This window comes from Elephas maximus, chromosome 9 (assembly GCF_024166365.1).
Source record: "Elephas maximus indicus isolate mEleMax1 chromosome 9, mEleMax1 primary haplotype, whole genome shotgun sequence".
NCBI classification, from domain to species: Eukaryota; Metazoa; Chordata; class Mammalia; order Proboscidea; family Elephantidae; genus Elephas; species Elephas maximus.
In genome coordinates, this window is record NC_064827.1 from 49,699,043 (window position 1) to 49,720,464 (window position 21,422).

The 21,422-nt window shown below is 44.8% G+C and overlaps 1 protein-coding gene across 2 annotated transcripts in view; it reads left to right on the forward strand.

Moving 5' to 3' along the window:
* Positions 1–686: 686 nt before the first annotated feature.
* Positions 687–21,422, forward strand: part of NR4A3 (nuclear receptor subfamily 4 group A member 3) — a 40,191-nt gene continuing 19,455 nt past the window's right edge. The window contains exons 1-7 of one of the 2 annotated variants that reach the window (XM_049897280.1): positions 687–894; positions 1,858–2,031; positions 2,888–2,959; positions 4,270–5,225; positions 8,823–8,952; positions 9,428–9,600; positions 20,379–20,578. In XM_049897280.1, the coding sequence (XP_049753237.1) occupies positions 4,272–5,225; positions 8,823–8,952; positions 9,428–9,600; positions 20,379–20,578 (1,457 nt within the window). In that variant the 5' untranslated portion in view covers positions 687–894; positions 1,858–2,031; positions 2,888–2,959; positions 4,270–4,271. Of the gene's footprint in view, positions 895–1,857; positions 2,032–2,887; positions 2,960–4,269; positions 5,226–8,822; positions 8,953–9,427; positions 9,601–20,378; positions 20,579–21,422 lie in introns of those variants that run through there. The other variant, XM_049897278.1, reaches the window with a different exon arrangement.

Sequence of the window (21,422 nt, forward strand, 5' to 3'; positions counted from 1 at the left end):
GGACTGTGCGCTCGCAGAAATTCTCCCCGCGGTTTGTCGCCGTCTCCCTCGGTCTTTTCTGAGAATCTCTGTCTTTCCCTTTCTGTCGGTCGCTCCTCCACTCCTCCAGCCCCCGCCCAACCTCGGTCCCCGCCCCCCAGGGTTGGAAACTCCGCGGAGGAGTCCGGGTCACAATGGTGCATTTCACGGTTTCCTCCACACACTTTACCGCCGGGAGGGGAACACGGGGGTGTTCCTTTCGTCTGCACACGAGAAAGAAAGGGGCTTTGACAGAGGTAGTTATTTCTTCCTAATTTACAACCTCGAGGCTCTGTGCTCCCAGCCCCGGCGGCCGCGAGCCGGCACGGCTGAACGTGTTTCCAGGCGCGGAGGCTTTGCCTAGGTAACCGGCCGTTTGGGGGGCGGAGAGAGCCGGGAGACGCTAGGTTTAGCGGTAGGAAGGTGGTGGGCTTTCTCCAGCAGGCGCTGGGCGCTCGAGGGGAACCCATTGCTTGGGGAGACGCGACCCGAATCAGAGGCCTCCCCTCGGAGAAAGTCTCCATTTGAAAGGCCCCCGGGGAAAGGGGGAAGGAGGGCACCTACTGGCGGTGGCGGGGCGGGGGTGTTCCTGGAGACCCCCATTGAAGATGCGGGCGGGGCGGGTAGCGCACGCTGCACAGTGGGGAGGTTAGCCGGTACGCGCGCTGGAGCGAGCACAAGCTTTCCGTCGGAGCAACTGTGGCTGGGGTTGGGGTTGCAAGGGAATCCCCGTTTCCTGGCCGTCGAGAGCGTTAAGGCGGCGTTTCCCTGACCCGGGGGCTCCGGCCCCGCTCTCTCTTCCTGCAGGCAAGCCCGGGGGCGCAAGGGCGGCGGGGAATGAAACTTACACGACCCTACCGGCCCGCACACCCCAAGGTATTGGGGTTTTTCGTCTCCACGTTCCCACCCCTCGAGCTGTGAGTAGGTCCGGGCAAAGGGGGCGCTACAGGCCGGAGTTTGGGGCCGCCGGAGCCTTCCCCAAAGTCCGCCGACCGTCGCTTTCAGCTATAAAGTTCCGCTGCGGCTGTGCGAAGAGACGCTCGCCCAGGAGCCGTCCTCAGCGCGCTCCGGAATGTGCCCCCTCTGGGCCGGGGTGGGCGTGAGCCTCGAAACCGCCCACCTTCGGGGCCGCCACCGGCTGGGTGCCGGGGGCCTCCCTCCTCCCGCCCCACCACCCGCGAGGGCCGTCTGCCTCGTTGCCTTGCTTTCAGCGCGGGCCTCATTTCCACTGTGCCCTTTTGTTTGCTTGACCCCTGGCCCCCGAAACTTGCGGCTAATAGAAGCAAAGCACCATTAGCATTTAGAATGCAAAGCGCAGACTTTCATAATTCCTCCGGGTATTCATGCATTCGTTCTGGACCTTGTGCATTTCCTATGCAACGTGTAAAATTTGTATTTGAGGGGTTGGGGGCGGGCGGAGTTGGAAAATAGCTATTTTCCGCTCGTGCACACCCACAGACCCCCGAATTCGGGCGGAACTCGTTCTTCAAGTGTTCTGTCTGTCTTCAGCTTTCCTGTCTTTGCGAGCTTTGAACAAATTGTGAGGCCACAGAAATAATTTCTGGGCGACTACTGGCTGCATATTTTTTAGCCACAGCCCAGGTGCCACAAAACGGCAGTGAGTGCATTGAGTGCAGACACCTTTCCGCTGCTTCCCCGCGGCAATGTAATGTTTTATTGCCAAGGGACGCAGGTCCTCTTAAGCACTGCCTCCTTACCCTCTTAATTCTTTGTAATTAACACAGCATTTCTAGAGGCCCCCTCCAGCCCCCGATTGTAGCTACCCCAGGCCTACCCTGGCCTCACTGTGACCTCTGCCCCCTTTCCCGGTGCCCGCAGAGCCCACTGTGGAAGAGCACAGCCCGGTGAGCCCGGGCCCTGAGACTGCACCCTCAGCGGAACCGGGCAGCACCGCCGCCGCTTCGCCTCCCCGGACATCCCCACCTCCTCCACCCTCAGCCTCTGCTGGAAAGACCCCCAGCACAACCATTCAGCGCGCAAGATACCCTCCAGGTAGGTCTTATGCACGATCCCTTTTTCCTCCTGGGCAGGGAGAGGTGGGTTGGGGAGCCAGACACCCCAACTTGCCCAGCTCTGAGGCGGTTACTGCACCACGCATTTCACAGAACAGGTGGCTTCTTCCGACGAAGCTTCTCTGTATACCACACCCTGTTGCTACCGAATGGAACAGCCGACTAAATTAAGCGTTGCGTTTCTCAAAATTATTTTTTTTCTGAGAAAAAATATAAATACACTGATAGATTAGGGTCCTTTTTTATACATTTTACTGTTTTCACTTTTGTCATCCTTTTATATCCAGTTTATGTGTCGAAGAGTATGGGGTCACTTAGAGCAACACAGAGCATTTTCATAAAACCATAATCATTTGGGTGCAGGAGAAGTTTGGATCATTGAAGTTCAGAGGAAAAGAAAAAGGCATTTAAACTGAAAACTAAGAACTAAATTGAAGTTTGGCAGAAGAAAGAATTGTGGGTTTGGTTTCCACAACCTCTTCACACATTTACTAAAAGGCTACTAGGTGCCAGGCCTGTGTAGACACCAGAGAGACACAGACAAATAGAACACAGCCCCAGCAAGTTCATTTTCTAGCTGGAAACCTCAGAAAGACACAAAGAAGAGCAATAGGCAGGGATTGTCAGGAAGGAATGACAAAAAAAGACTAACAGAGAAATCCTAGAGGTGCCAAAGAAAGAGAGAAGGAAAATAAATGAAAGACCAGCCAGTAGACATTTCATCCTAACAACCGGACAGCAAGATAAGTAATCCTTTAACCCCAAAATAGTGTCTCTTTAAGGCCCTGCTTTTAAGGCTTGAATCGGCCTTTCCTCATCACTGCTTCTTCCAACAGGCCCTCATCACCTTTTTTCAAGTCAAGATTTCATCCCATACACGTATGACTCAATCAGATTTGGAAATGTGGGTAAGAGAAAGATGTCAAAGGAAATATGAACTACTCACTTTTCTATTAGTCACACCTTTTACACTAGAGGCTCCAAAGAGACGTTAGCACCTGGTTTTCCTTTGGCTCAGAAAAACCAACCACCAAAAACTGCCCATTTAAGCACTTATATTTAGCTGTAAAGAAAGAGAAATAATCAGATAAATCATCCATTGGATCCAGTAATTCCCAGGACAGTCTCACCCAGTTCAACCCCTCTTAACAAGAGTCAGCGCCTTGGATACAGTTGCTTTGTGGGCTGGCAGAGAAACCAGAGCTATTCAGAAACGGCTTTCTTCTGTTCCAGGGCACTAAGTCTTCTCTTGAAAGAAAGTACATAGAATAGCTCACCTATCATAATAGCTGTAAACTGTTGTCATAAACAGCCACTGATACATTTTATTAGTCAGAGTTGGAAATATGTGTATGTATGTGTATGTGTGTGTATACGTATATATGGTAAGAGCCCTGATGGCGCAGTGGTTAAGAGCTCAGCTGCTAACCAAAAGGCTGGCAGTTCAAATCTACCAGCCGCTCCTGCTCCTTGGAAACCTTATGGAGCAGTTCCACTCTGTCCTACAGGATTGCTATGAGTGAAAACTGACTCCACAGCACCTAACAACAGCAATGCATACGGCAGAAAGCAAGTTTAGAGAGCATTTTGTTGCAGCTGCTGCTCTTTTTCTTTGCAGATGGCACAGACTCCCCCAGTCCATTTCCTGGGCCTACTTTCCCACCTCTCCACCTAGTTGGTTGAAGTCATGCAAGGGGTGGGGTCCAGTTTGTGCAGGCTGCTTGTCTCTGTGGAGGGGCGGGGAGGTGGAGAGGGAGTGGGAGAAGTTGACCACAATGTGTGTGGGCAGTCTCCACTGGCACTCATAAAATGTTACAATGTCTTTGTCTCTCTCGGCCAGTATGTCCCACATAGAGCACCTTTTCTACTGACGCAAAGGTTTACAAATCAACGTGTGTGGCTTGGGGGGCCAGTGGCCTCTTTCCCAAAAAATAAACCAATAGGGCATTCACTGGCTTTTTCTTTGTCCTCCAGCTTGTGGCTGAGGAGGCGCTCCAATTACTTTATAGGACTCAAAGTCACTTTTTTTTTTTTTTAAACATCTGTAGGCTTATGAGGGAAAGCAAATTTCTCAAGGACATGTCAAGGTCAGACAAGAAGGAGAGGAGGATGTCACTTCCTCTCTATTTCCTAAATTAGAGGGCAGTGGATGCAACGCTGTTAGCTAAGAATCCAGTACCGATTTGCTTCTGAGTGAACTTTTCCCCTGTCCGTGCAGATATGCCCTGTGTGCAAGCCCAGTATAGCCCTTCACCTCCAGGTTCCAGTTATGCGGCGCAGACGTACGGCTCGGAGTACACCCCGGAGATCATGAACCCCGATTACACCAAGCTGACCATGGATTTCGGCAGTACCGAGATCACAGCCACTGCCACCACTTCCCTGCCCAGCTTCAGTACCTTCATGGAGGGTTACTCGAGCAGCTACGAACTTAAGCCTTCCTGCCTGTACCAAATGCAGCCATCTGGGCCTCGGCCCTTGATCAAGATGGAGGAGGGCCGCGCCCACGGCTACCACCATCACCACCACCACCACCATCACCACCATCATCACCAGCAGCAGCAGCAACAACCCATTCATCCGTCCTCTGGCCCGGAGGACGAGGTGCTGCCCAGCACCTCCATGTACTTCAAGCAGTCCCCGCCGTCCACCCCCAGCACGCCGAGCTTTCCCCCGCAGGCGGGAGCTGTGTGGGACGAAGCGCTGCCCTCGGCGCCAGGCTGCATAGCGCCCGGCCCGCTGCTGGACCCGCCGATGAAGGCGGTGCCCACGGTGGCTGGCGCGCGCTACCCGCTCTTCCACTTCAAACCCTCACCGCCACACCCGCCCGCGCCCAGCCCTGCCGGCGGCCACCATCTAGGCTACGACTCGACGGCCGCCGCCGCGCTCAGCCTGCCGCTGGGCGCCGCCGTCGCGGGCAGCCAGGCCGCCGCTCTCGAGGGCCACCCGTACGGGCTGCCGCTGGCCAAGAGGGCAGCCGCGCTAGCCTTCCCGCCGCTCGGCCTCACTGCCTCCGCCGCCTCGTCCAGCCTGCTGGGCGAAAGCCCCGGCCTACCGTCGCCGCCGAACAGGAGCTCGTCGTCGGGCGAGGGGACGTGCGCCGTGTGCGGGGACAACGCCGCCTGCCAGCACTACGGTGTGCGCACCTGCGAGGGCTGCAAGGGCTTCTTCAAGGTGAGCGCGCCGCCTCCTGGCGCCCCCTCCCCTCCGCAACCAGCCCCCTCGGCCACCCGCTTGGGTGGGTATAGGGATGATCCTTGTCCTTCCCAGTGTGACAGGTGTAATTGTTACACTGTGCATTGCTGCAGCCTTTCCTAGCACCTTCACATCCACGTTCTCAGAGGTTTTTAACTTGAAGCCCATGTACAGGAAGCGCCCTGGATGGACCTGACATTGAGTGTGAGCGTTTTTCTAGGGAGAGCTTTCAGCAGATTCTCAAAAGAATCTTTGTCCTCGAAAGTGCAGGAACCTCATTGCATTCCTTGTTTGTCCATCCAGGGTGACCTATTCAGGGCTGGGTTCTCTGTGTCAGGCCCTGGACATTCATATCTCATTGAATCCTCCCAGTAAGAGCTACTGTTCTAGAATTAGACAGACCTGGGATTGAATTCTGGTCACTCACTAGCTGTTCTTATTAACAGTGTCTTGAAGATAGGTTTTAATCATCCTTATTTCATTGATGAGGGATGGAGACCCAAAGAGGTTATCCAGCTGGTGTAGGACACACACCCAGGGAGTGAGATGGAGGCAGGATGCCAACCCCAGCAGCTCAGCAGCTGCAGAATCGACAGAGGCAACTAGCCAGATGCAGTTTGGGACAGCTCCCTCCGTGGAGGATAGAACTCGGGGTCTCACCAACCCACTGTTTCCTCTAGGAGCACTTCCCTACTTCTCTGCCACACACAATACCAAGTGTGGGCATTGCTCATTATCTCATAGACCCAGGGAAGTGTTATACAGGTGAGAGGGTCTTCAGCATCACCCATATTTTACCCATGAGGACGCTGAATCCTGGAGAGGTGAGGACCCTTGTGTCGGCCTGTGTAAACAGTAATTTAAGCTGCAAGTGAGGCAATTCCAGCTGGTTTCATTTGACTCCTGAGCTCAGTGTTCCTTCCATGCTCAAGAGGATGAACCTTGTTTACTTACTGCTCTACATTTTGCTGTTGACTCTTGAACTTCTTCAGATACTTAATTCTGTGTGCCACTGTCCTCACTTTATCAAAGGCATTTTCAAGCCCACAGATGTTCTCCCACACACAACCACTCCCTGGTCCAGAGGAGGGCAGGGCGGAAGGATGGGGAAGTTGGATGCTAATTGAGTACAGGATTTGGGAGGCCAGTAGGATGTATCCAGGGGCATGCTGGAATTAGAAGACTCAAATTGGAGTCCTGGATCTGCCACCTACTAACTGTATGACTTTGAAAGGGACACTTCTTTCTAGGCCTCAGTTTCCTTATCAGTGAATAAAACATACCTCAGAGAAGGGCTGTATTAAATGAGATAATATGCGTATGAAAGCTCTTTATAGTTTTTAAAAGAACATAAAAGCAATACTTCGTTGTGTTGGTAAAAATTCCAGTGTTTGTGGGTGCGCATACCAACAACAGCAGTTATTTTTGATCTGGGAATAGGAACCATGTGACTCATTGAATCCTTCAGATAAATGAGAAAATGCTTATGAAAAGCCTTTGCAACACGCTGGCTGCGTACAGGTATGCACGGCTATGCTGCTGTAAATCTGGATCCCTCAGTTTCACCATTTTTTTTCTGTCTTAACTACCAAAGTTTTACCAGAGCTACTTTTAAGTAGCTGCATTCTTTTAGCAGATTTGATTTTCACAGCATCCCAGTGGAAATGCTGAAGGGCAGTGAAATAAATAGAAAAGGGGGAATAGAAAGAAAAACAATTAAGGGAAGCACGAATAACCCACAAATATAATCACCCTTGAGTAATTGAGAGTTGACCAAAATACAGGCGTGGTAATACATTCCAAGTCTAGAAATGTCAATTAAACGTTCCCCAACAGCTTCCCTTTTCTGCAGCTATCCCTTGAAAACAAATCTATACTTGAAAGGGTGGGGGGTGGGATGGAGGAGAACTACCCCACGGATCTGTTAATTAAGGGAACAGGAGCAGGTTCTACCCGGTGGCTTTCTACCATTAAATTGAATTCTTTAAAAATGTGACATGAAGTGCAGTTAATGATGGGAATTCAGTGATTGAACCATAACGATCTCTCCCTGTCCTTAAACTGTGCAGGCACACACAAATACAGGGAAGGTTTCAGGTTACTGGGACAATGTACAGCATACCTGAAGCAAAATGCCAGCAGCACTCACATTGGTATATAGTCTTGAGGATGATGGCAAGAAAAGAGTTTTAGAAATTACTGTATGTTCAGTGATAGGATGTGTCATTCAGGAGACACCCTGAATGTTGGAAACTCAGGAGTATGTTTGTGTTTTTAGAATTTTGCCTTTTAAACTAATAGAAGAAATGGATCTTGCTTGAAATACGTTGGCTTTGTTAGGTTTTTTAACTTTTATGTAAGCAGTTTAAAAACTCTCCCCTAAAATGAAATTAAAAGGTGATAGAGTGAGAACTGATACATGGCTTTATGGATGACCGAAAGTAAAGATTAAAAGTAAATCTAGAATTTTGGACACAAAACTCAAATTATCTGGATTTCTTTTTTTTTTTTTAATGCAGCCCAGTCTTGCCAAATAATTACCAACTTTGCTCTTTTTGGAATTGTGTAGATCGAGGTAATTTCTGAACAGTTGTACCCTAAGTGGTAAATATACATCCATTTGCACGAATGTTTTTAATAAAGAAATTCAAACATTCTTTTAAGATGAGAACATATGTTTATTTCTCCGCCTGTCATTTTTAATTCCATGTGATTCAGAAAAACACATTATTTTATATCCAAGTCCAAGTTTATAATGTGTCTTTTTCAACATCACTATTTTGGTGTCTATGGCAATAGTAGACACCAAAATGAACTATTAATGGAATTTACGTTGAAAACACATGGCTGTCATATTTCCTTCTTTCTCTCTTTGTTTTTTTGTTTTTGTTTTTGCTTTGCTTTCTTGGATGTGACAATGGGTTTAGCATAAAATTTTAAGATTTTGCTTTCAAAGTCAGAAATAGTCAGTCTGCCATATACTTTCTTTTAAGGATAAAACACACTACACAGGCTGATTAAATAGGTTTGTTTTTGTTTTGTTTTGTTTGCATTAAAACATTGTTTCCTGTGTGTTTTAACTACACAAGTACTGATTTTGCATTTTTATGATTTCATCTCTATTGGGTAACAAAGCCAGTTCCTGTGATATTTGACTTACGATAATGATAGCAAACAAGTATATCCCGGGTAACTTTGATTTTATTTTAATAAGGTCAGCAATAATCAGGGGAGTGGAACAAGTAGGAAATTGTTCCCAAAGGGATATTAAAAGTGGAGATAATCTAATCCTCTAAGGTATGGTATGTTGACCTGGTAATTTCAGATATGATTTTATCATTCAGAGTTGGGTGTCTCCTGAGACTTGCTTCAGAACAATCCAAGATGATTTTCATTGTCAGCAGTGAACACTAATAAAATTGTTTTTCCTGCAGGCTAGCGTGTTAGGAAATTAAATTTATCTAATTATACGAATTGCACTGTCGCTTTTTCACATTGTAATTAAAATACATCTTGTCAGGTCCTACCTCTTCCCAGAAACTATTTGTTGACTATCTCTGTATTGTATTTTCTCAGAGAACGGTGCAGAAAAATGCAAAATATGTTTGCCTGGCAAATAAAAACTGTCCAGTAGACAAGAGACGTCGAAACCGATGTCAGTACTGTCGATTTCAGAAGTGTCTCAGTGTCGGAATGGTTAAAGAAGGTAAGAGTATAGTGCTTTTTATCCAGTTTGCTTATATGTATTCTCATGTATCATGAGAAAAGATAAAAATTTATGTTGGAATATATTTTTGTAGTTCCTTTGTCCCTCCAACATTTTATTTTATGCTTTGTGTTTGCATTTAAAAAGTAACTGAGAACTACTGATAATAATTTTTCACCAAAATCAATAAAAAGCTTGTGTACATGAGTATGTGTTCCGCTTAAGAAATAGAATACATATGTGTTCTAATTAGTGTTAATTCATTACCAAATATAAGCATGAAATGGTTTTTATGCTGGTTGTTTCAGCTATCTTTACATCATTGTGTGAATATTACTTGAAACTTATTGCCACTGTTAAATGGTTAGCCTCATTAATAATTGTTCAACTGTGATGTGTTTTGACTCCTTTTTGTGATTTATGGCTATTTATGGATATCTTTGAAGACTTCTTCCTTTCTCTCTCTTGGCATCAGTTGTCCGAACAGATAGTCTAAAAGGGAGGAGAGGTCGGCTGCCTTCCAAACCAAAGAGCCCGTTACAGCAGGAACCTTCTCAGCCCTCTCCACCTTCTCCTCCGATCTGTATGATGAATGCCCTTGTCCGAGCTTTAACAGACTCAACACCCAGAGATCTTGATTATTCCAGAGTAAGTTTTGTGATGTCCTGCTTTCAAATCAATGATCAGGAGCTCTCTCTGTGAATGATACTAGTAATGACTGTTGATTGAATGATTTTGTACCTGGCACTGTGCTAGACAGTTGTCATACCTTTTCTGTATTTCTCTTTCCGTCTAGCAATTCAGTGCATCTGTTGCACGAAATACTTTTTGCTTTATTGCATCTCTAAATGCCTTAATAAGTGACCCTGACAGTGTTGCACCTGTCATACCCATTGTTACAGGATTCCTGCTGGTTGTGCCAATGAAAATCTGCACAGGTGAATTACAGTTGTAGGTATCTTTCACAGTCTAGACGAAGTGACTACTGTTTTTTTCGTATTGCCATCAAACCATCTGGGCGAGCCTTAAGTTACCCTTAAGCATTTTGCCCAATTGCATTGGCATTTATTGACTTGCTGCTTATTCAGGGGGATTAGACCATTGATGGAGAGGAGCAAGCACTGGCCTTGACGTCAGGAGGTGCAGGAGGCCTGGGATGGATGCTGCCTCTGGGGCCTCCTGACTGTGTCACCTGGCTTCTGCCCTTGGCTTCCTCCTGCCTACGGTGGAGATAATTACAATATTTAACTTCAGAGGGGGTTGCAAACGTCAGTCACACAAGCATGATGGTTGTGAAAATGTTCTGAAAGCCATAAAGGATTCCCAGTATTGTTATTTAAGTCAACCAAAACATCAACATTTTATTTTATATGAGATGTTTTTGAATCTCATCAGTTTGAGCTCTGCAAGTTTCCAAGAATTGGGATAACAGAAGAGCTATGATTTTCTGAGCAAATGTATAAACGTTGTTGTTGTTCGGCAGTGTCAAGTCGATTCCGAATCATAGTGACCTGGTATGACGGAGTATAACCGCCTCATAGGGTTTTCTTGGCTGTAATCTTTATGAAAACAGATCGCCAGGTCATTCTCCCTCAGACCTGGCTGGATGGGTTCGTACTGTCAACCTTTCAGATAGCAGCTGAGTGCTTAACCGTTGTGCCACCAGGGCTCCTTGTATAACATTATCGTAAAGTAATTTTTAAAAGGACTTAGAAAAGCAAACTTCTATTAAAACAGGGTCTTGGTCGAAGAGGGCAGGAAAGGGAAGATCACAATTATTGAGCAATTTCTACCTGCTAGGCAAGATACTAGGCACTCTTGTATATATTGTCTCATTTAATCTTTTCAACAACCGTGAGCTATAGAAATAGTTCTCACCCCAAGAACAGAAAACATAGAAACACAGTTTGCACACAAATGAGCAAGATACTAGGCACTCTTGTATATATTGTCTCATTTAATCTTTTCAACAACCGTGAGCTATAGAAATAGTTCTCACCCCAAGAACAGAAAACATAGAAACACAGTTTGCACACAAATGAGAGGGTTGCCTGTCCAGGAGTGCCAGGTTGGTTAATCTGGCTTGGCAGCTACTACCAGATTGACTCTCCCCAGGTTTAATCAGCATTTCAAACTTCAGGTTCAGTGGCTGGCAAAGAGTGTGTCTGTTGAGTGTGTCTCTGCTATGTGCCTTTCTTTTAGGTTACAATGTGGACAGCAATAAAGGGGTGATTGGTGTGCCCTCCATGCCCCTTTGCCTCATTCACACCTTCGTTACAGACTATGAGGCCTCCTTTCCCTACCTCATCACAACATTTCATATAAGTACAGTAAACCCTTAATATCAAAGGTTGAGAACTCTTGTTCTGATTACAAGTAGCATCGCTTAACTAAAGTCAAGTCTCAAATATTAGCATAAAAGAATAATGCAGTGGTTAAGGGCTTAGGCTTTGGTATCATGCAGGCTTAGGTTAAAATAAGTAATCCCAGCATCACCATTTACTAGCTGGGTGACCTTGAGCAAGTGACTATAAACCTCTTAATGCCTCAGTTTCCTCATCTCTGATTTGGGGGTAATAGGAATAGAAATTACTAATATATTTACTTCCTGAGGTTGTTTATGAAGATTAAATATGATACTTGTCAAAGCTTTAGCACAGTGCCCTGTACATTACCTCTTGGATCAAACTTTGTTACCCCACTGTTTGTTGAGTGTGCTAATGAGTATGAGCACCACATGTCCGGTAACTGTGCGGCAGCACCATTGAGGTAAGTATTATGAGCTCTGTTTCACAGATGAGGAAATTAAAACAGGGCAAGGCTGAAGGACTGATTTCCCGGTGTCATACAGCTAATGCATCAGAGCTCAGATTAGAAGCCAAGTATATTGGACCCCAAAGTCTGTGCTAAATGCAAAGCTTTGCTGCCTCTCCAGTTTCATTGGGTGAGGGTGCTGGAAAAGCATTCAGGAATAAAGACTTCTTCCTTGAGGCACCCCTGGCTTCTCCTTATGCAGCCCTTCTGAATTAATGAAGCTTCCTTTGGCTGCGTAAGCTAAGGTTACAGCACAGACCTAACCTTGTTCCAGGACACTTGAAATGGCTATTAATAGCCAGTCCAGAGAATTTAGGCCCCCAGAGTGACTTTTTGGCCCCAAATTATCCAATTATTGGTCTACATGGCCTAATTAGTCATTCAGTGGCAAACCTTCCCCCAGCACTTTGAATTGTCCCAGCTGGGAACTGTCTCCACAGTGAAAAATCGATCCAGTGTGTTTGCTCGCCTCTGCACCGTTCAGTCCGTTAGACTAGAGTCATCATCCTCATCAACAAACATTTATCCAATTTAATTGTTAGCTTTGTCCAAAGCTGCAGATTGACCATGCCAGAGTCTGGGTCACACTGATACTACCTTTGGGGCCTACCTCAATTTTTCAAAGCATATTTGACTGCATTGTTTTGGAATCAGGTTGAGCCTCATAGCTTGGATTCTCCTGCTTCTAGAGAGCTTTACAAAAGTATCAAAAATTGGACCCAAATCAATTAAATTAAAAGACTTTTTGAAAAATACAGTGAGTTTTTATCAAAAACTTGGATGAAGACATAGAAGGCATACTAATCACATTTGCAGATGACAGAAAGCTGGGCGGGATCGCTAATATGATGGATGTCAGTATCAACATTCAAAATGATTTCGACAGGTTGGAACAGGATGGGCTGAAGCCATCATGATGAAAGTTAACAAGAATAAATGTGAAGCTCAGCATTTAGAATTTAGAAAAAATAGGAGAGCCTTCGCTTGTCAGTGGTATGTGTTAAAAAGATCTGGGGAGTTTATTCCATATATGCTTAATATGAACCAACAAAGTTATGTGTGTAGTGGAAGGAAGGGGTGGTTAATAACCCTAGCCTGCAGTATGGAGACCAGAACCAAGTTGGTGATGGTCCCACGGACTCTGACTGAGTTCAGTTCCAAGCTGAGATTTAAGAGGGTCATAGTGTTTCTAGAAACTTGTAAAGGATGGTTAGAGGAAATGGAAAGATGTAGACAGAAGGAGAGAAGACTCAGGGGGACTAGGTTACTCCTGGGATTTCTGAAGGGCTTCCCTGGGGAAAAGAGCACTGTGGTTCCCAAGGACAGATCTAGGGGAAGACAGAGGGAGGCCCCTTCCAGCTCACTCTGTGGATGAGCTGTCTTGGCCACAACAGCAGCTGTGGGACCACGAGTTCACCAACACAAGAAGTAATAAAAGAGAACACACAACAGGATTCCTTACAAGGAGGGAGTTTATATTGGATGATGTTAAGTCCCTTCTGACTCTTTAAGATTTTATGGTTCTGGGGTTTGCCTTATTATCCCTAAGTGCTAATGATTATAAGAATATGGGTTGTTAAGTAACTTGTTATTTAACAAGATTGAACTTACTTTTTTCTCTTTCAAAGCATTAGTACATAAATGAATGAATTTCTTGAGCTCCTACTTTGAGCCAGGAACCATCACTTATATTCTTACATAATTTCATTGAAGTCCCAGCTTTGTAGGGAATTATTTATGGTTTTAGCAATTTTTTTAGAAGAATGTCATTTATTAAAATCCAATTTACAAAATACCTTCTCCTTTAAGTTTTCTATTTGGACATTCATAAAACTAATCCAAACCTTATATTTTCAGAGGCGTAAATTAAGGTTTAAAAAGGTTCAGTGGCTTGCCTAAGGTCAGTGGCAGAGCGAGGACTAGACCCAAATCTCACCCATGGTGATATGTTTCTATTTCACTATACTGCCACTTCTACTTAATGGCAATTTACTATATTTAAAAAAAAGAATTTGTTCGATATTTAAAAATTACAACAATAGTAATATATACTATATGTTGATTTTTTTTAAATGCAAATGATTTAGAAGTGAATAAAGTAAAAAAAAAAAAAAGATGTCTCCTTTTCATTTACCAGTCAGTAGCTATCAAATCCTTCTTGACTCATGGTGACCCCATGCATGTCAGAGTAGAACTGTGCTCCATAGGGTTTTCAATGGCTGATTTTTTGGAAGGAGGTTGCCATGTCTTTCTTCTGAGGTGCCTGTTGGTGGACTTGAACCTCCAACCTTTTGGTTAGCAGCTGAGCACTTTAACGGTTTGTGCTACCGAGGGACTCCCCTCTTCATTGACACCTGCCTAATCCCAATCTTCCGAAACCCTGGTGGCATAGTGGTTAAGTGCTACAGCTGTTTAACCAAAAAGTCGGCAGTTCATATCCACCAGGTGCTCCTTGGAAACTCTATGGGGCAGTTCTACTCTGTCCTGTAGGGTCGCTATGAATCGGAATCGACTTGATGGCAGTGGGTTAATCCCATTCTTCAGGAGCCCTGGTGGCATATTGGTTAAGCGCTCAACTACTAATCGGAAGATAGGCAGTTCAAACCCACTGGCTGCTGTGCAGGAGAAAGATGTGGCAGCCTGCTTTTGTAAAGGTTCACAGCCTTGGAAACCCTATGAGACCAATCTACTCTGTCCTATAGGGCCACTGAGTCACTATGGGTTTGGTTTGGGTTTTTGGTAATCCCACTGGGAGTGTATCCATAATTTATTACATTTTAAATAGGAGTTTTTCCTGTTAAGTTTGAGTCAGTTGATTTCACTGATGCAGTTAGTTACAGGTGCTCGCTTCCCCCCATGAATCAGGCAAAAGAGAAATGAGACCATGTTTGCCAGACTTGCACGCTTGACTCTTCATGCATCAGCATCTGTGCCTTTAAGGTAGTAGGTGAGTGGTCCTCCCCCGCTTGCAGGAAAGGGGAGCAGGGGAGTTTGGTCCAACTCCAGGAGGGAATGAAGTTTTGGGGGCCAGAAAGACAGCTCCTGGCTCTGTGGAGTATTCCCAGCTCTGTGGAGTATTCCCGGCTCTGGGCCTTGGCTTCTCCTTTGGGCCAAACTCCCCTCTTTCAAAAGTGAGCTCAGATCATTGTATATCACCGCAGTCAAAACATGTCATGTTTGATTTGTTTCTCCATGAAATGTTGCTGTTCTCTGTCCCACAGTTGCTTTTAATTTAGCAATGCAAGTATATATAGATGCTAGTTTGGCTTCAGAGCCTGTGTAATTACTAGTGAGAAAATATACTTAATGTTCTCATTAGTTGGTCATATCAAATATTTTTCAGCACACTAGGATGTTTTGTTGGTAATTGGTGCCGCTTTTTTTTTTTTAGTGTAGTAACACACTCCAAATACAAGAGATACTGCTCAGATAAAACCAGGCACCAACAAATGGCATCTGAATGTGTTAGCAAGATAGCCTAAGAAACAATGTGGCTAACACATGTTAGGCCTGCAGAGTAAAGAAGCCCAAGGACTCTGTAGAAGAGTGGTTTCGTGAAGCTACTTAGAAGACTCTCATGTCACTAGTTCTCTAGATTTCAGGCTAGTTCCTGCCATTTTGTGTGCCTCAGTTTCCTCGTCTGAATGGTGAGCAGGTTAGACTAAGGGTGCTCCCATGATCCCTTCCAGCCTTCTCATTCCCTGACCCTCTGCCTGCTGTAGTTCCACAGTGAGTGCAGATCAACAGTTCCCACAGCATGTTGCCCAGACTGCCTCTATCAGAAAGAGCCAGGGTGTTTGTTTAAAAATGCAGACTCCTGGGCCACACCCAGAACTACTGACTCAGGATTTGTGAAGAGGGAGGCAGACTGGAATCTGAGTTTTAACAAATGCCTCAGGTGATTTTTCTTTTTTGGATGCTAAGGTTGGATCCCTGGTGGCACAGTGGTTAAGAGCTATGGCTGCTAACTAAAAGGTTGGTGGTTCGAATACACCAGCCACTCCTTGGAAACCCTCTGGGGCAGTTCTACTCTGTCCTGTAGGGCCACTATGAGTCAGAATCAACTCGACAGTAATGGGTTTGGTTTAAGGTCTGAGAACCACCGACATAATTCAATAAGAACAATCCAATTTTACCTTGACTTTCCCAGCTTTTCTGGGGGTTGATGGATGAGCAACTAGAGGTATAAATTTTCTAGAGAGTTGTGAGATAATAAATGATGTTTTAAGCCACTGAAAAATTTTCCCAAAAGTAATTAATTAATGTAACAAATGTTTATTGAATGGCTGCTGGGTAACAGACACTGTTCTAGAGCGGGGGTCCCATGGTTGAACAAGATAATACAAAGCCCTTGCCTTTGTGGAGCTTACATTCCAGTGTGGGGGAGAGAAAGCAAACAAATACATATAACTGCAGCAAATGCAGTTTTGTTTTGTTTTTAGGAGAGAGAAGTTAGATTGGAAAAGAAAAAAATGGGGGGTGGGGAGAAATATATTCATTGCCAATTTTTAAAGTGTCACTCATTAAAGTGTAAGAATCTAAGAATACGTGTATGTAGTTTGGCTCGTAGGATTATCACATATATAATTTTTAGAGATGTAAAGACCAAAAGAAAAGTAAGGTTCTAAGAGGAGAAAACATGTTCTTCAGGTATTTACATATGTAGCCTGGACTACCAGTGAGGTGGGGTGAGTAAGAGGTTCCACTCTGCCATGAAAGCATTCACATTGCTGATTGTTCAGGGCCCATGTTCACCACTGTTTCACTCAGTAACCATTCATATAACTTATTTTAGGCCCAAGCTGTCGCTGAAGTCTGACTTGTGTGGCTCTGTTATTGCTGTATGAAATGAGCAGACTAGTTTTATTTTGAATAACATCCGTTGCTGTTTGCAGCTCTAGATTCTCATGTAGGCACTTGGGAGAAACCTCCCTTAGGCATTGGCTGTCTGTAAAGGGAATGCTTTGTCTCTGACTAGTGTTAAAGCCAGATTTTTGATGGATCATTTATCCATATAGGCTGGAAAAAAATTAGCATAAACAGGAAAAAGGTTCATTTTGAAAGTCTTTCTGTATTTGGCCTATTTTCAATTGAAATGGTCAGTAAACAAATATTTCTAGATTTCCTCTGAGGAACCACAAGCTTGCCTAGTCCAGAGGCAGAGCCATGTAGGGGAGCACAGAAGTGCTGATGTTCCAGCTCTTCCAACTTCAAGTTCACTGTTCCTTGGATGCAGTTTTATAAACTGCTAGGCCAGGAAGAGAAAGAATCAAAATGTTTGGTTCTCTTTTTCTGCTTACCCTGTAGTCACTTCCAAGTTACTGGTGGCTCAGGCTGAATCCAGTTTGGCTCCAGAATTCTGGAACATGAACCCAAATCACTGCAGGTGAAGCCCAGAGGGTCTGGCTGGAGTCTGGCGCTCTGGTCCTGCTGGCCTTCTTCCTTGCTGGACTCCATCAGCGAAAATGCCCCGGGGTACGCAGGGTCTACGTTTCTCTGTGTGCAGGATGCATGAAATATGCGCCTAGCAGGGGCAGAGCCCTGCTGGGGGTCTCTGGGTGAAAGCAACACTCTATTGGATCTGAGCAAATATTGGAAGCAGAGAGATTGTTGAGTTGCCAGCCATGGTCATTCCAGGGAAGTTGGTGCAGGAAGGGTGCTATTAGGTCCCAATCCCGGGGACAGGTTTACATCCCTTTGTCTTTTTCTCTCTATTTAGTACACTACTTAAAAAATTAATAATAGTGTTAATCTGTGTCAAATTCTAGGCAACAGTTTCTTATTTGGTGTGATTAACAATATAGGATCAACAAATGCAAGAGCTAGAAGGAGCCTGAGGGATCACCTAATCCAGTCTCTTCCTATTCAGAGGCAGAAACAGACCCAGAGAGGTTAAGGGACTTGCCTAGGGTTGCACAGCAAGTCAGCGCACAAGGACTCTGTGACCTGCGTACTTTACTCCATATTATCACTTACTTGGGAGTTTCCCGTGCAATGCTGTCAGCTTCTAAAAGGCAAGTCTGCCCTGAATTCCATTCTGCCCTTGGAGAGTGTATGGCATTAGATTCATAAGGGAGGTTGTTGTTGTGTCCCATTGAGTCAATTCTGGTTTATAGCAACTCTATAGGACAGAGTAGAACTGCCCCATAGGATTTCCTAGGCTGTAATCTTCTTTTTTTAACATAAAAGAGAAGAAAGTGAAAAAAAAAAATTACTTTTTTTTTAAACTCTCGTCCCCTCGATAGCATGTTTGCTGAGAGGAGGTACAGGCAGGTTTCTGTGACACCAGAATCATGCCAACATCCTCGCATATCCTTGGGAATGAAGACTATTTCCTTCTCGCAGGCTTTGTTCCCAGGGTTCGCTATATCGTAGAAGAGCCAGGGCTTTACACAATCTCCGGCACTAGGTGGTATTGTTGAGAACAGAGAAGCCAGGCCTCCAAACTGGACCTGATGTGATAGGTTCCCAGAAAGTCAGGACTGACTAGTTCGACCCCTTCCCCAGTTTATCAGTATGAAACCTGAGGGACAGGGATGGTTCCAGGTCCAGTAACTGTCATCAGTATCGCCATCCTCGTCATTTGTTAAGCATGTTCTATGTGTCAGGGCCTTCACATACATGATCACGTTTAATCATCGCAACAAAATCTTGAGGAGGGTATTATTATCCCTATTTTACAGAGGAGAAAACTCAATGAAGTAACTTACCCCAGATAACTAAAGTAAGTGGCAGAACTGTGTTATAGTGCAAATCAGGGGCCAGGCCAAAGCTAGGATTAAAGGAGCTGGGCTTCCTGTCCAGTGTTATAGCGCCTCTTGGGACAGCAGAAAAAGAAAAAGACCCAATTTAAGGACAGGTGCCTCATTTTCTCCCTCCTCAGTAGCTCTACAATAAAGAAGTACCTGGCTGCTAACAACTTTCTTCTCCAGGCAGGTTAGGGCATTGCAGCAAACCTAGGTACTCCCTGACAGTTCTTTCATTGAACGATACTTAACAACTATTTATTGAAGGTTAGTTATGTGCCAGTCACCATGGTGTTGGCAGAAACATGGGACCAAAGAATAAATATCAGTAGACCGCCAACTAGGGGAAAGCTAAATGTTTTTTAAAGACTTCAAACACTGTACCATGGGCTACCAGTTAGTAGCATCAGACATATTAACAGCCAGAATGTGTAGGATTTGAAATCAGAGGGCCCATGCTTAGCTCTGCTATTTATTGCTTATGTAACTTGGCAAAGTCTCTTACCTTCTCTGAGCCTCAGTTTCCTTATGTGCAAAATAAGGATTAAAATCCCTGCTGCATGCAGATCGACTGAGAGAAGGGATGCAAACGCACACTCAGCTGTGTTCCTATGAGGGAACTGATGTGTGTATTTACATGAGAATTTCTGCATATCTTTTAAGTCTCTGTGTTGTTGGTCCTATCTTGATTATAGTCTTTCTATATTAATCATCGTGCCTGAAGGAGGAAATTTTTTCCTTCAGTGATTCAGAGCAAAACCCTAGCTCTACCAGAATGTTCAAAAACTGGGTAGAGACTTTGTGTCCTGCCTGTACCTTTCTTCTCTTGGAACCCTCTAGATCAACGCTGTCCAACAGAACTTTCTTCAGAGATGGAAATCTTCAACACCTATGCTGTCCAAGTGGTAGTCATTAGCCACTGTGGCTATTGAGCATGAAATATGGCTAGTATGATTGACAAACTGAATTTTTGATTTGATTTGATTTTAACTAATTTAAATAGCCACAAATCCTAAGTCTGATGGCATACACCTGCCTGAATTCCCCCACCCCAATTTGTTTTATCTCACAGAAATCCATCCACAGTATGCGAAAACCATTCTCTCTTCCCACTGGTTAAGCCTCTGATTCTCAAACTTTAGAGTGTATGGGATTCACTGGTGGTCTCAATAAAACCATTTTCTGGGCCTACCCAGAGTTTCTGGGGTGGGACCTATTTTCATGTCTAGCAAGTTCCCAGGTATTGCTAATGCTGCTGGTCCAGGGACATACTTTTAAGAATCACCCAGTTCATTTAGAATCCCCTTTTGAGAAAGCCGTGTCATAGTGGAAGCAGTAGATCCTGGAGGCCCACATGACCACAAATCCCTGGGGCAGTGATTCTCAACATTAGCTTCCCTTTGAAATCAACTGGGAGCTTTTAAAATTCCCAGTGCCCAGGCCCCACCCCACACCAATTGAATTAGAATCTCTAAGGGTAAGACACAGACACAAGCAATTTTTAAATCTCCCCAGATGATTGCAGTATACAGTCAGGGTTGAAAACCACTGCACAAATGGGACTTAAGCAAATGTCCTTGCAAGTGGGCACAATAAAATTTGCTCTAGTTTATCACAGGGCCTGTTGTGAGAATTGGATGAGATTGTGGATGTGAAAGAGTTTTATGAACTGTGGAACCTAAAAGTAAGGATTTGGGCATTGACGGTTTTGGAAGGGCCAATTTGCAAATGGTGCTGTTATCCCATTGAATGGGGATAATAACGCTGCTGTGCTGTTATCCCATTGGATGGGGATAATAACGCTGCTGTGCTGTTATCCCATTGGATGGGGATAATAACGCTGCTGTGCTGTGATTTGCATCCTAGTACTGTTCCACTGACCAGGCCGCTGCAGGCACAGATGCTGAGCATGTACAACAATTCTACAACCTTCTGACAGCCTCCATTGACGTATCCAGAAGCTGGGCAGAAAAGATTCCAGGATTTACTGATCTCCCCAAAGAAGATCAGACGTTACTTATAGAATCAGCCTTTTTGGAGCTGTTTGTTCTTAGACTTTCCATCAGGTAATTACTACTATTTTATCTTCCTCCAGTCCACCTGTATGTTTTTGAAGAAGGTGTGAAACCTGCTGCATTTGTAACGGAGTCATAGGTAATGAGTTTGATCAAGAATCAGATATGAAATATGATCAGGCACTAAAAAACTGAGTAGTGGGTAATGGGAAGGGTGCTGGACGGGTAGACAGGACCCTGGGTTTTAGTCCCTGTCCTAATGTGGACTTGCCATATGATGCTGAGCAGGTCATTTACCTTACCTGAAATTCGTTTCCTTCTTTGTAAAATGAGAAGGGTGGACTTGGTGGTCTCTGAAGTCCCTTGTAGCACCAACATTTTCTGATTCTAGGAAGATTCTCATGGTACATAAGGTATTTCCTGGGAACAAGTGTTTGCTTTGGAAGATTGCATTTACCTCATAGGTTTCTATTTAATAAGTCGCTGTTCTAGTATACCAGATGGAATGCTAAAGAGTTCCCACAGCTTCCCAAATTCTGCGTTTACTCTGAGAGAATTGCTTCTTGATCAGATCTGGTTCAATCTACCATACTCAGTGATACCAAAAGCAAAGAGGAAGTGATTTCTCAAAACTAGAGCCTGGTATATAAGCTCTTCTCATAAATTCCACATGTGCCATTTTTGTTCCATCTTCCCTGCTTCCTTTCAGTTTTATATTTTTAGGAGCATGGGCCAACATTTCACCAAAAATTATAGGAAAAATAATTATCTTGCATCCACCCACTCACTTCTTTCTTTCCTTCTGCCACCTCCTCCCTCATCTTGTACTGTGTTACCAGAAATGCGCATTTAAAGTGCAGACCCCCATGCCTCATCCCAGCTATTCTAGTTTGGT